Source organism: Aethina tumida, chromosome 4, assembly GCF_024364675.1.
Source record: "Aethina tumida isolate Nest 87 chromosome 4, icAetTumi1.1, whole genome shotgun sequence".
Classification (NCBI taxonomy): Eukaryota; Metazoa; Arthropoda; class Insecta; order Coleoptera; family Nitidulidae; genus Aethina; species Aethina tumida.
The window spans coordinates 17,427,719-17,443,292 of record NC_065438.1 but is presented as its reverse complement, the minus strand read 5'-3'; the positions used below and the strand labels follow the sequence as shown (position 1 = coordinate 17,443,292).

Genomic DNA, 15,574 nt, shown 5'->3' with positions numbered 1-15,574 from the left:
TTTAAGGCAACCACAACACAGATATTCGTCCTGGGCATAAAAGCTTTAAAGAGAATGTTGGTGATATTGAGTGGAGAAATCTATATAAGTCCAGGATCTATATGGAATGTTATATAAAGGGTTATTTATATTTCGAATACCTTTTTGAATGCCACACTTCCTACCACAACTTCCCAAAAAGCTAAAGTAGAAATAAAACCTTTGAATATGATGTAATTGAAGGCAACACAACAAGCTGCAGCCACACAAAACAATTTCGATAAACCGCCTAATTATTATAAGTGATTTATTCGTCCCGAGGATAAAAGCCTTAAACAGAACGTTGGCGGTATTGAATCAAGTGGACGACGTAAGCTCCGGGATCTGTCCAGAACGTTAATAGGGATTTAACGGGCATTTCCACCATGATACGTACTTTCTTTAAGCCATATAAATTTACTTCGCGTATAAATCACAAATTGAAAGTATCATGGCATTGTTTCAGCGGTTAATTGAAAGGAGTTCTTTTATTTTTTCCGTCGTGCCGCTTAAATTTATGTAGTTGTTTTTGTACGGTGAAAGGAGCGATGCCAATAAATAAAGTGGAAGCTTCGGGAGCTTAATGAATTTGAAATGCCGGCTCGTACTTTGTTTTATTTTGACGGGAAATCACTTTCGAATATAATGAAGGCAGGTGTTTCAACTTTTATGCTAATTACTGTTATGATTTATGGTTTATGCACATTCGCCTTGTTTTGTTACAAAGTGTTCGGGCCTGAAAGCTCTCTAAAACACAAAGGAAAAAGCCCCGTTTCTGTCAATAGCCAATTAACTCGTTTTTTTTTTTATATTTATTGGCAAGTTTTTTCCGTTTTTAATAATGATAATAATTTGCTATTTACACACAAAGTGACACTTGATTTTGGCACTAAATTATTGGTAATAAATTTATTGCGAATGAAATAAATATGTATCAACTTGACTAATCACCACATAATTTAGGATTCTACAGGCGTTTAATGTTCCGTTAGTAGTCGACATCAATTTCCTATGTTTATACGTGTGTATTCTCCCATTCGACAAACATTATGGATATGCCGGACGGTTAAATAACATTCATATAGACATATTAGTACTACTGTATTTATATGCCAAATATTGTGGAAGTAACATTCAATATACACAAAACACAACATCCTGTCTAACGGATTATTGCCCGTTTCATGGATTTAATGACGATCACATGTACTCTATTAATAGGTACATTTCATTATTAAATGTGGACACAATATTTTAAAATCTAATTGAGATTTAACACAATTAAACAAAATATTGACATACAAATATATTTATTTACCAGACGTTCCTTAATACATTAATCATCTCATTATTTTCAAAGAAAGTCTTTAAAATTATTGTGTCAAGTATAAAATTAACTTAAAATTTTACTGATACAAACATGGAACCAAAACTAAAGAAATACTTCCAATACTTAATTCATAAGAAGGCTAAAAATTATTTGTTTCAATGTAGAAGAATTTACTTTTTAATGTATACTTAAATGGACTTCAACTGTAAGTTGTAATTTATAAGAAAGTCTTAAAATTATTGTGTATAGTCTAAAATGATTTTAAATTTTACTGACAAAAAAGTGAGACACAAATATATGAGTAAAGAAATACTTGAGAACCAACATAAGAACTTCTCGTAGACCTGTGATCATCTAAAGAGAAGAAACTTGCACTGTGTGAAAATAGTAGCTCCAGATACCTCTATAAATTCTAATATTTCATCTTAATATATTTCCAATACTTAATTCATAAGAAGACTAAAAATTATTTGTCTAAATGTAAAAGAATTTACTTTTTAATATATACTTAAATGGACTTCAACTGTAAATTGTAATTTATAAGAAAGTCTTAAAATTATTGTGTAAAGTCTAAAATGATCTTAAATTTTACTGACAAAAAAGTAAGATACAAACATTGAACCAAAAGTAAAGAAATGCTTGAGAACCAACATAAGAACTTCTCGTAGCACATGTGATCATCTAAAGAGAAGAAACTTGCACTGTGTAAAAATAGTAGATCCAGATACCTCTCTAAATTCTAATATTTCATCTTAAAATATTTCCAATACTTAATTCATAAGAAAACTAAAAATTATTTGTTTCATTGTAGAAGAATTTACTTTTTAATGTATTCTTAAATGGACTTCAACTGTAAGTTGTAATTTATAAGAAAGTCTTAAAATTATTGTGCAAAGTCTAAACTGATCTTAAAATTTTGCTGACAAAAAAGTGAGACACAAACATGGAACCAAAACTAAAGAAATACTTGAGAACCAACATAACAACTTCTCGTAGCACCTGTGATCATCTAAGAAGAAGAAACTTGTACTGTGTGAAGATAGTAGATCCAGATACCTCTATAAGTTCTAATATTTCGTCTTAAAATATTTTCAATACCTAATTCATAAGAAGACAAAAAATTATTTGTTTAAATGTAGAAGTATTTACTTTTTAATGTATACTTAAATGGACTTCAACTGTAAGTTGTAATTTATAAGAAAGTCTTAAAATTATTGTGCAAAATCTAAACTGATCTTAAAATTTTGCTGACAAAAAAGTGAGACACAAACATAGAACCAAAACTAAAGAAATACTTGAGCACCAACATAAGGACTTCTTGTAACACCAGTGATCATCTAAAAAAAGAATCTTGCACTGTGTGAAAATAGTAAATCCAGATACCTCTATAAATTCTAATATTTCATCTTAAAATATTTCCAATACCTAATTCATAAGAAGGCTAAGAATTATTTGTTTAAATGTAGAAGAATTTACTTTTTAATGTATACTTAAATGGACTTCAACTGTAAATTGTAATGTATAAGAAAATCTTAAGATTATTGTGTAAAGTATCAAAATGATGTATAGTTAAAAAGTCTTGAACTGTGAGTTGTAATTTATAAGAAAGTCTTAAAATTATTGTGTAAAGTCTAAAATGATCTTAAAATTTTGCTGACAAAAAAGTGAGACATAAACATAGAACCAAAACTAAAGAAATACTTAAGAACCAACACAAAAACTTCTCGTAGTACCTATGATCATCTAAAGAGAAGAAACTTCCACTGTGTGTGATCCAAGTACCTCTGATATTTCGTTTTAAAATATTTTCATTACGTAATTTTCTAAAAAATGTTTGTATAGAGATAAAAGAATTTACTTTTTAATGTATATACAATATAAAATTACCTTAAAACATGCCTGACAAAAACCTGATACACAAACATAGCACCAAAACCAAACAAGTACTTTAGCGCCAACATAGAAACTTCCCGCAGCACCTGCCGTCATCTAATGAGAAAAAATTTGCACAGGTTGTCAAATCGCTGACGTACCTGTCTCGCAATTCCCAGTACGACCGCCATAAACACCGTCCTAATCCCCAAACCGAGTACCATAACACGCGTACCGCCAATTCACTCCAATACCTGTGTCGGAAAAGGCGGGAGCATCCCTGGAATAAATCGAGGCGATTTGCACCTCCCGCGGCGTCGACCGGATTAAATTTGTGTAAAAACGTGGAGTCGTCTGACCAACGGCCGTGGTCAGTGTACCCGTTCGGACCGCATCCGCGAACGGCGTCACATCCGGCTTTCGGGGCGCCTGTTTACGAAACAAAATGCATTATTTAATAGCGAAGGCGCGAACACATCACCCACGACTATTAATAGGTTGCATGTGCTGAATGAGGGATCAATATACTCGCCATAACAATGATTTATGGATAACCAGGTATTTTTAGGTCCATGAATGACCGGCTCCGGTTTATTTTCAGGCGACGGTCTGCGTTTCATATATTCGTCTGCGATATTATGTTGAGGGTGCGGCTGAAGACAATGCCGGGAACGTAGCGAGTGGTTAGTGGATGTGATGAACAGTTGGCGAGTTACCGTATAATTAAATTAAGATAGTTCAAGCTTGTTCGGTTTATTTAGATGGGGGTGGCGGAGGGCTGGAGAAAATTATTAACTGCACGGGAACGAAACAAATTGAAAAGTTTATGTGGCACGAGTCACATTTGGAAATTTTGTCTGAACTCCCTCAAGAACTAATTATTATAAATAGTAGTGTGTAACGTTGAGTTTAAAATAAAATAACTCGCATAATTGTCAGCGTTTTAATTGTAGTTCTACATTTGCATGTGTTAAATACATCATTACCTCATCTGTTTTGTTAATAATCAGTTCATTACTCTCCGGTTCTGTTTACGCTGTCACAGACTTTCGCAGTACCGTGGAAAAAAAGTTATGGGAAACGGCGGCTCGTATTTTCGGAATTGTTTAAGTATATGTAAATAATTTATCTTATTGTATAAAAGTTTTGCGACATCTTCAACCCCGAAACTTTCTAAGGGCGGAAAATCCGATTACGCAGATTTACAACTTTTTTTTTTTCTTATTTGCCCCTCCAGTAACAACCTGCGGTGTCTTAAACTCCAACAATAAATTTTAAAAGTGTGCTATTAAGTTTCTGCATTTGCTTTAGATCCATTCAAGTTTTATCGGTGCATGACTTTCAAAATTAAAAGCTTGGACATCAAAATTGTTTACTTAGTTCATCAAAAACTACTTTTATTGAGTCGTTTAAAAAGTACTTTATGAAGCCTCTTACTCTTTAATAATGAGTCTTTTTATGTTAAACACCATAAACTTATTAATTTTATTTTTTATTAACTACTTTAGTTTTTTTGTGTCGCCTTGTTCACAAGAAGAATTCTCACACTCACACAATTTACGACTAAAATGAAGTGAAAATAGTAGATCCAGATAAATCCATAAATTCTAATATTGTATCTTAAAATATTTCCAATACCTAATTCATAAGAAGACTAAAAATTATTTGTTTAAATGTAGAAGAATTTACTTTAATGTATACTTAAATTGACTTCAACTGTAAGTTGTAATTTATAAGAAAGTCTTAAAATTATTGCGTAAAGTCTATAATGATCTTAAAATTTTGCTGACAAAAAAGTGAGACACAAACATGGAACCAAAACTAAAGAAATACTTGAGAACCAACATAAGAACTTCTCGTAACACCTGTGATCATCTAAAGAAAAGAACTTGCACTGTGTGAAAATAGTAGATCCAGGTACCTCTATAAATTCTAATATTTCATCTTAAAATATTTCCAACACCTAATTCATAAGAAGACTAACAATTATTTGTTTAAATGTAGAATAATTTACTTTTTAATGTATACTTAAATGGACTTCAACTGTAAGTTGTAATTTATAAGAAAGTCTTAAAATTATTGTTTAAAGTCTAAAATGATCTTAAATTTTACTGACAAAAAAGTGAGACACAAATATAGAACCAAGAGTAAAGAAATACTTGAGAACCAATATAAGAACTTCTTGTAGCACCTGTGATCATCTAAAGAGAAGAAACTTGAACTGGCTGAAAATATTAGATCCAGATACCTCTATAAATTTTAATATTTTATCGTAATATATTTCCAATACTTAATTCATAAGAAGACTAAAAATTATTTGTTTCAATGTAGAAGAATTTACTTTTTAATGTATTCTTAAATGGACTTCAACGGTAAGTTGTAATTTATAAGAAAGACTTAAAATTATTGTGTATAGTCTTCAATGATCTTAAATTTTACTGACAAAAAAGTGAGACACAAATATAGAACCAAGAGTAAAGAAATACTTGAGAACCAATATAAGAACTTCTTGTAGCACCTGTGATCATCTAAAGAGAAGAAACTTGAACTGGCTGAAAATATTAGATCCAGATACCTCTATAAATTTTAATATTTTATCGTAATATATTTCCAATACTTAATTCATAAGAAGACTAAAAATTATTTGTTTCAATGTAGATGAATTTACTTTTTAATGTATTCTTAAATGGACTTCAACTGTAAGTTGTAATTTATAAGAAAGACTTAAAATTATTGTGTATAGTCTTCAATGATCTTAAATTTTACTGACAAAAAAGTGAGACACAAATATAGAACCAAGAGTAAAGAAATACTTGAGAACCAACATAAGAACTTCTTGTAGCACCTGTGATCATCTAAAGAGAAGAAACTTGAACTGGCTGAAAATATTAGATCCAGATACCTCTATAAATTCTAATATTTTATCGTAATATATTTCCAATACTTAATTCATAAGAAGACTAAAAATTATTTGTTTCAATGTAGAAGAATTTACTTTTTAATGTATACTTAAATGGACTTCAACGGTAAGTTGTAATTTATAAGAAAGTCTTAAAATTATTGTGTATAGTCTACAATGATCTTAAATTTTACTGACAAAAAAGTGAGACATAAATATAGAACCAAGAGTAAAGAAATACTTGAGAACCAACATAAGAACTTCTCGTAGCACCTGTGATCATCTAAAGAAAAGAAACTTGCACTGTGTGAAAATAGTAGATCCAGATACCTCTATAAATTCTAATATTTCATCTTAAAATATTTCCAATACTTAATTCATAAGACTAAAAATTATTTGTCTAAATGTAAAATAATTTACTTTTTAATGTATACTTTAATGAACTTCAACTGTAAATTGTAATTTATAAGAAAATCTTAAAATTATTGTGTAAAGTCTAAATTGATCTTAAAATTTTGCTGACAAAAAAGTGAGACACAAACATGGAACCAAAACTAAAGAAATACTTGAGTACCAACATAAGAACTTCTCGTAACACCTGTGATCATCTAAAGAGAAGAAACTTGCACTGTGTGAAGATAGTAGATCCAGGTACCTCTATAAATTTTAATATTTCATCTTAAAATATTTCCAATACTTAATTCATAAGACTAAAAATTATTTGTCTAAATGTAAAATAATTTACTTTTTAATGTATACTTTAATGAACTTCAACTGTAAATTGTAATTTATAAGAAAATCTTAAAATTATTGTGTAAAGTCTAAATTGATCTTAAAATTTTGCTGACAAAAAAGTGAGACACAAACATGGAACCAAAACTAAAGAAATACTTGAGTACCAACATAAGAATTTCTCGTAGCACCTGTGGTCATCTAAAGAGAAGAAACTTGCACTGTGTGAAGATAGTAGATCCAGGTACCTCTATAAATTTTAATATCTCATCTTAAAATATTTCCAATATCTAATTCATAAGAAGACTAAAAATTATTCGTTTAATTGTAGAAGAATTTACTTTTTAGTGTCTACATAAATGGACTTCAACTATAAGTTGTAATTTATAAGAAAGTCTTAAAATTATTGTGCAAAGTCTAAAATGATCTTAAAATTTTGCTGACAAAAAAGGAGACACAAACATAGAACCAAAACTAAAGAAATACTTGAGCACCAACATAAGAACTTCTCGTAGCACCTGTGGTCATCTAAAGAGAAGAAACTTGCACTGTGTGAAAATAATATTCCAGGTACTTGTATAAATTCTAATATTTCATCTTATAATATTTCCAATACATAATTCATAAGAAGACTAACAATTATTTGTTTAAATGTAGAAGAATTTACTTTTTAATGTATACTTAAATGGACTTCAACTGTAAGTATATTGTGTAAAGTCTAAAGTGATCTTAAAATTTTACTGACAAAAAAGTGAAACACAAACACATAACCAAAACTAAAGAAATACTTAAGAACAACGTAAGAACTTCTCGTTTCTAAATTTTCTTTATGTCCATTCAAGTTGTATCGGTTCATGACTTTTAAAATTAAAAACTTACAAAGCACACTGGACTCCACATTTATTGATTTTATTAAATACTTGGATCCGTTTACTTTAGTTTTTTTGTGTCGCCTTGTTCACAAAATGACTTCTCCAACACACACACACACACACTCACACAATTTACGACTAAAATAATAAATAGAAAAGTAGTTCCACATCAATATTTTATTTCAGTCAAGGAATCCATAAAACGACGGTTCGCTTTGTTGACAGAAAAGTTCACAAAACAGGCCACGAAATATTCGCCGCAAAAAGAAAACATAATGAAACACAAAACATGCATAAAAAAGGAAAGGCCTCGTTTCATATTTTCACATGTGCAGCCCGCCGTTAAATATTTCTGTTTACGTTTTAAACGAGATATACCATTAACGGGGCAAATAATGTAATGCAATGGTATTAAATGTGGTTGCGTTGGAATCGACGGAATTTTTGATGTGAATGGGATGTTGCTGTACCATAAATTCGTGCTACTAATGTAAGCTTTTAACTAAATACAAATATTGTGTTTTTTGGGGTGAGGTACAAGATTAGTTACACTAAACCAGGATTTGATGTTTTTGTTGACCTTTTGGCATCATTTTTTCACATTGATAACTTCCATTTTTGTTCACCGTTCTTCAAAAGTTGAGTATCCCCCAGAAATATCATCAGAATTCAGCCCCTCTTTTTCAAGAATATGTTCAATGGAATTCAGTGAAATGGTAAAATATTATTTAGAAGAGAAAACATAACTTTTCACATTGATAACAGCCATTTATATTTAAATTCTTTTAAATATCATCAGAATTTATTTAATTTCTTTTAAGATAAAATATCATCAGAATTCGGTCTATATACTTCAGGAATCTATTAAATATGCTTTCTAAATTGTTTGAAAAGAGAGTATATCATTTTGCACATAGATAATTTCAATTTTATTACTTTAGAATTTTTTGAGGTAATAAATATCATCAAAATTCAGTCTCTTCACTTCAAGAATCAATTCTATGAACTTTGTAAATTAAATTGTAGAAGAGACAACAGCATTTTGTTACATTGATATCTTCCATTTTTATTTCTATTCTTTTATGGACTTTCTAAATTATTTTAAAAAAGAGTACATCACTTTCCACATAGATAATTTCAATTTTATTACACTTCTTCTTCAAAGGTTGAATATTGTCTAGTAAATTCATCAGAATTCAGTTTCTTCCCTTCAGGAAACTGTTCGATGGAGTTTGTAAATTAAATTGAAGAGAAAACATCACTTTGATACATCGATATCTTCCAATTTATTTATGTTCTTTTAAGCTTAGTTCATCTCCAGAAATATCATCAGAATTCAGTTTTTTCATTTCAGGAATCTGTTCGATGGACTTCCTAAATTGTTTTAAAAGAGAGTACATCACTTTCCACATAGATAATTTCAATTTTATTACACCTCTTCTTCAAAGGTTGAATCTTCTCTAATAATATCATCAGAATTCAGTTTCTTCACCTCAGGAATCTGTTCGATGGATTTTGTAAATTAAATTGGAGAAGAGAAAACATCACTTTGATACATCGATATATTCCATTTTTATTTATATTCTTTTAAGCTTAATTCATCTCCAGAAATATCATCAGAATTCAGTTTCTTCATTTCAGGAATCTGTTCGATGGACTTCCTAAATTGTTTTAAAAGAGAGTACATCACTTTCCACATAGATAATTTCAATTTTATTACACCTCTTCTTCAAAGGTTGAATCTTCTCTAATAATATCATCAGAATTCAGTTTCTTCACCTCAGGAATCTGTTCGATGGATTTTGTAAATTAAATTGAAGAAGAGAAAACATCACTTTGATACATAGATATCTTCCATTTTTATTTATATTCTTTTAAGCTTACTTCATCTCCAAAAATATCATCAGAATTCAGTTTCTTCATTTCAGGAATCTGTTCGAAGGACTTCCTAAATTGTTTTAAAAGAGAGTACATCACTTTCCACATAGATAATTTCAATTTTATTACACCTCTTCTTCAAAGATTGAATCTTCTCTAATAATTTCATCAGAATTCAGTTTCTTCACCTCAGGAATCTGTTCGATGGATTTTGTAAATTAAATTGAAGAAGAGAAAACATCACTTTGATACATAGATATCTTCCATTTTTATTTATATTCTTTTAAGCTTACTTCATCTCCAAAAATATCATCAGAATTCAGTTTCTTCATTTCAGGAATCTGTTCGATGGACTTCCTAAATTGTTTTAAAAGAGAGTACGTCACTTTCCACATAGATAATTTCAATTTTATTACACCTCTTCTTCAAAGGTTGAATCTTCTCTAATAATATCATCAGAATTCAGTTTCTTCACCTCAGGAATCTGTTCGATGGATTTTGTAAATTAAATTGAAGAAGAGAAAACATCACTTTGATACATCGATATATTCCATTTTTATTTATATTCTTTCAAGATTAGTTCTCCTCCAGAAATATCATCAGACTTCAGTTTCTTGATATCAGGAATCTATTCGATGGACTTTCTAAATTGTTTTAAAAGAGAGTACATCACTTTCCACATAGATAATTTCAATTTTATTACACTTCTTCTTCAAAGGTTGAATCTTCTCTAATAATATCATCAGAATTCAGTTTCTTCACTTCAGGAATCTGTTCGATGGATTTTGTAAATTAAATTGAAGAAGAGAAAACATCACTTTGATACATCGATATTTTCCATTTTTATTTATATTCTTTGAAGATTAGTTCTTCTCCAGAAATATCATCAGAATTCAGTTTCTTCATTTCAGGAATCTGTTCGGTTGACTTCCTAAATTGTTTTAAAAGAGAGTACATCACTTTCCACATATATAATTTCAATTTTATTACACTTCTTCTTCAAATGTTGAATCTTCTCTAATAATATCATCAGAATTCAGTTTCTTTACTTCAGGAATCTGTTCGATGGATTTTGTAAATTAAATCGAAAAAGAGAAAACATCACTTTGATACATCGATATATTCCATTTTTATTTATATTCTTTCAAGATTAGTTCTCCTCCAGAAATATCATCAGACTTCAGTTTCTTCATATCAGGAATCTGTTCGATGGACTTTCCAAATTGTTTTAAAAGAGGGAACATCACTTTCCACATAGATAATTTCAATTTTATTACTCCTCTTCTTCAAAGGTTGAATCTTCTTTAATAAGATCATCAGAATTCAGTTTCTTCACCTTAGGAATCAGTTCGATGGACTTTCTAAATTCTTTTAAAAGAGAGTACATCACTTTCCACAAAGATAAGTTCAATTTTATTACACTTCTTGTTCAAAAGTTGAATCTTCTCTAGTAATATCAACAGAATTCAGTTTCTTCATTTCAAGAATCGGGCTTTGTGAATTAAATTGAAGAAGGGAAAACATCACTTTGATACATCGATAACTTACATTTTTATTTAAATTCTTTTAAGATTAGTTCTTTTCGAGAAATATCTTCAAAATTCACTCTCTAAACTTCAGGAATCTTTTCAATAGACTTGATAACTTTTGATATATTTTTTTTTATACTTCTTCAAATGTTGGAGCTTCCTTGGTAATATCATCAGAATTCAACTTCACCACTTCAGAAATCTAAACAACGAACTTTACAAATTACATTGACCAGCACCCTGGAGGATGCGGGTCAAGCATCCAAACATCTTAAGAGGTTACAAGCAATTAGATTACCCACCAACTTCCAAGCACCTTCAGCAGTGTTATTTCAGTTTTGCGTTTCAGGAAGTGAAGTGCAACCTGGCGTATGTTTATTAGCCAGTTCGGTAGTTGCAAATGGCATTAGCCTAAATGCACAAGAAAGCCGGACCAGTAATTCGATTTGGAGCTGCGGCGATGTTGCGGGCTCGGCTTACGTCCTTCCCCCCTCTGTCTAAATACGGCAACCGACTATTCCGTCGGGGTTATTATTAATTATGCATTCGTAAATTTCCGATTAACTTTGCGAGACACTTAAGCGTCGTGGTGTTTTACTTAAGCTTTGATCTCTTGTCTTGAGTGGTGTTTTACCAGGATCTGGTTGAGTATCGTGACGCACCGCAAGCCTTTCATCATCTTGCTGTGTACGAGAGGGTATTGTGTTGTAACGTCGTTACTTGGCCTGGTGGGGACTCGAAATTATCACAGGATTTGGTCCATGAGACGTTCAGATTCAGGATGCTGGACTGGACCATATATTTTTGCTGGCAGAGTGAACATTTCGGATCGGCACGTTTTTATTTAGCCGTTCGTGAGTAATTTATGCAAATGTACATTCGATACTGCTCTCCCGGTTTATCCACACTGTTGGCTCTGACTGCTTTTTTAAAGTCAACCCTTATCTCCCTCTCAGTGAACGTGTGTGTGGGTCTGTAATTCCCGGAACTGAAGTCGCGAACGCATAAAACACTGTTGTTTTTCTTGACGTGTCACAGAGTTGAGAAATTCGGCGGAACTAATGGCCCGTTTTCCGCCAACAAATACCCCACTGAACAATTTCCAGGACGAACGTGAACTTTCTTTCCGGATAACCTTTTAATTGTCTTTTCCAATGTTGATGCCTGGTTTTCCTGAAAGGGGATTCGCGTTTTATATTTCAGGGGACTTATTAGAAGAACAGAAACTCGAAGACTAAGCTTCGCTTTATCAGATTATTGTATCTGGGAGCAAAGCCAAATTTATTATTATTAAAAATTGTAGTTCTATTTTCTCCATTATGTACCTGTGTTTAAAATATAATCTAAAAATAACCGAAGGTAATCACTAAAAACATTTATTTCAAGATGGAGGATGTTAATCTTTAAATGTAAAATAAAGCCATTCTGAAACCTGTACCAACGAAGAAATTAATCAATATATCGTGCAAAATCCTCGAGCAATGTTTGGAAATAAATTTCGATTGAAAAGAGTTTTCGTGCAATGAATATCATCAAAAAATTGAACAAATTGCTTTCAATTATTAACAAAATTAATCTTTTGACAATTGTAAATTACGTTCTTGCATGCAAAGCAATTAAGTTTTTTATTGATCGTGTTGTTATGTAAAATGAGTTGATTATGGCAATTTTCACTGATCTGGACAATGGGCTGAAGCTGGTAATCCTTGTGGTACAGTATTTAAAATATGGACTCCTTACAAATTGACCTAGAAAACCCTACTTCTACTTATTTTTAAATTAAATTAAATAAATAATATAATTAAGTATAATAATTTAAATTAAATAATTTATTTTTTTTTAAATATTTTATTCTATTTTATTGTATAACTAAGTCAAATATTTTAATTTCTTAAATTTAAATTAAATTATTTATTTATTTATTTATTTATTTAAATTGAATATATATTATTACTTTAAATAGAATATTTTATATAAAAATATAAATTAAATAGTTCATATATTAGATATTTTAATTTTATTATTATTTTTTATTATTTAAAATAAATATTTAATTTGTTTTTCTAATTTAATTAATATAAATTTTTTAATTTTAATTTTTTATTTAAATCAAAATTTAAATTTATATGTAACTTACTTAAATTAAATAGTTCATATTAGGTATTTTAATTTTATTATTATTTTTATTATTTAAGATAAATATTTCAATTTTTTATTTAAATTAAACATTTTATAAATTTTTAAATTATTATTTTTTTAATTCAAATTAAATATTTTAATTATTTTTCAAACTAATTCAAATATTTTATTATATATTTTTTTTGTATTTTAAACTATTTTCTTTTAATGAATTAAATATTTCAAATTTTTTATTATAATCAAATTAAATTACATATTTTATTTCCTTCAATTTATATTAAATATTTTAATTATTTTTTAATTGTTTTTTAGTCTATTATTTTATTTTTTTTTTTTTTTTTAAATTTAAGTTAAATATTTCAATTTTTTTTTTAATTTTTTAAAGTTTAAGTTATTTTGTTTTTTAAATTTAAATTATTTTTTAATCTAATTCAAATATTTTATTATAATTTTTTTAATTTCCTTTTTTTGTATCTTAAATAATTTCTTTAAATTGAATTAAATATTTCAATTTTTTTATTATTATCAAATTAAATTAAATATTTTATTTCCTTCAATTTAAATACATATTTTTTTAATTTTAATTATTTTTTAATTGCTTTTTAGTCTATTATTTCATTTTTTTTTCAATTTCAATTAAATAGTTTATTTTTTTTAAATTTAAATTAAATAAATTATATTCTTTTTTTTTCAATATAATTGAAAAATTTTATTTTTTAATTTAAATTTTATATATTTTTTTCATTTTAAATTAAATATTTTATTTTTTTTTAATTAAGACCAAATATTTTAATTGTTTTTATAGTATATATTAATTATTTTAATTACATTATTATAATTTTATTATTTAAAATAAATATAACAATTTTTTATTTAAACTGAACATTTCTAAAAGTTTAAATTATTTTGTTTTTTTTTTTAAATGTAAATTAAATATTTTAATTTTTTTTCAATTCAAGTTAAATCTTTTAATTTCTTTTTTTGTATTTTCTTTAATTTAATTAAATATATTAAATTTCTAAAAATTAAAGTAAATATTTTCTTTTTTAATTTATTTTTTAATTGTTTTTTAGTCTATTATTTTAATTTTTAAAATTTAAATTAAATATTTCAAATTTTTCTTCTTAATTTAACTTAAATATTTTATTATTTTTTTCAGTTTTTTTTTTTCAATTTAAATTGAATATTTTAATTTCTTTTTTATTTTTTTAATTGCTTTATAAATTAAATATTTTATTATTATTATTTCTCATTTAATTTAAGTATTACTTGTTTAAAATTAAGTTAGTTTTTTAATTTATATTTAATATATATTTTTTAATTTTAAATTAACTTAACTTAACTATTTTAGTTTTTTGTTTTTAATTTAGATTAAATATATTATTTTTCTCAATTTAAATTAAATATTTTAATTTTTAATAATTTGAATTAAAATATTATATTATTTATATTTAAATATATACCAAATGAATATTAAATTTGAACACTCCCTTCTTGGTGCTGCAATTTCTTTGTCACTGAGTATATTTATAAACGATAAAATTTTAATATTTTAAAGTAACAATAGGTTTTATTGCTGTGTAGTTAATAAATACCAATCTAAATCGATCGTACGTGATATCGGGAATGAAAAATTCATGCAATTTTTGTTTCATTACAACGTATTTTATTCACACCATTAAAATATGTGCCATAAATTCGAACATTCCTCTCTAAATTAAACCGCATAAAATTTTATTGCCGTTCAATTTTATATATTCGGTCTGTTCATGTTGTTTTATTACAAATTGCACCTACTGGGGGTGAAAAAAATTCGACAGCCAAATTGAAAATATTCCTGCAAATCGACGTTCCACGTCCGATAATCCGTGTAACGTCTGGAAAATATTCTTGCAGCCCGAGATAATAAACCGACTCGAAAGGGACGCCCTCAACCGTAAGGAAATTATGAACTGTATTCCAGTTTGTTTACGGATAAATTTGAAGGTTTTCGCAAACTTAATAAACTTCAAAGTCCCCGTTAGACGGGGTCTTTGATGCAACCGCCGATTGTGCGACGTCAAATTTTCGTATTCCTCCGTAATTTTTGCGTGAACAAAGAAAAATATACGAGTAAATATGTAGACGAGGCACTAAAGTTGGTTTAATGCAGCTGACAATGTTGTTGCCGTTCTTGTTTGCCGGGCGAATTTTCTTCGGATTTTATCCACTTGTCTCTTTGTTTTTTTTCCCCTCGTAATATTACATTTGTAAAAATTTATTTCGAGCTTGTGAAATGGCAGAGGCCGGAGGAATTTAATTAAAT

General features: G+C 28.2%; 1 protein-coding gene across 2 annotated transcripts in view; it reads right to left on the bottom strand.

Annotated features, from left to right (window-relative positions):
• The window catches only part of LOC109601972 (leucine-rich repeats and immunoglobulin-like domains protein 1), a 121,925-nt gene that overhangs the window by 15,552 nt on the left and 90,799 nt on the right, over nucleotides 1-15,574 (bottom strand). The window contains exon 1 of one of the 2 annotated variants that reach the window (XM_049966450.1): nucleotides 3,236-3,292. The exons of the other annotated variant lie outside the window; for it this stretch is intronic. Coding sequence (XP_049822407.1) covers nucleotides 3,236-3,273 — 38 coding nt within the window. The 5' untranslated portion in view covers nucleotides 3,274-3,292. Of the gene's footprint in view, nucleotides 1-3,235; nucleotides 3,293-15,574 lie in introns of those variants that run through there. 2 annotated transcript variants of the gene reach the window in all.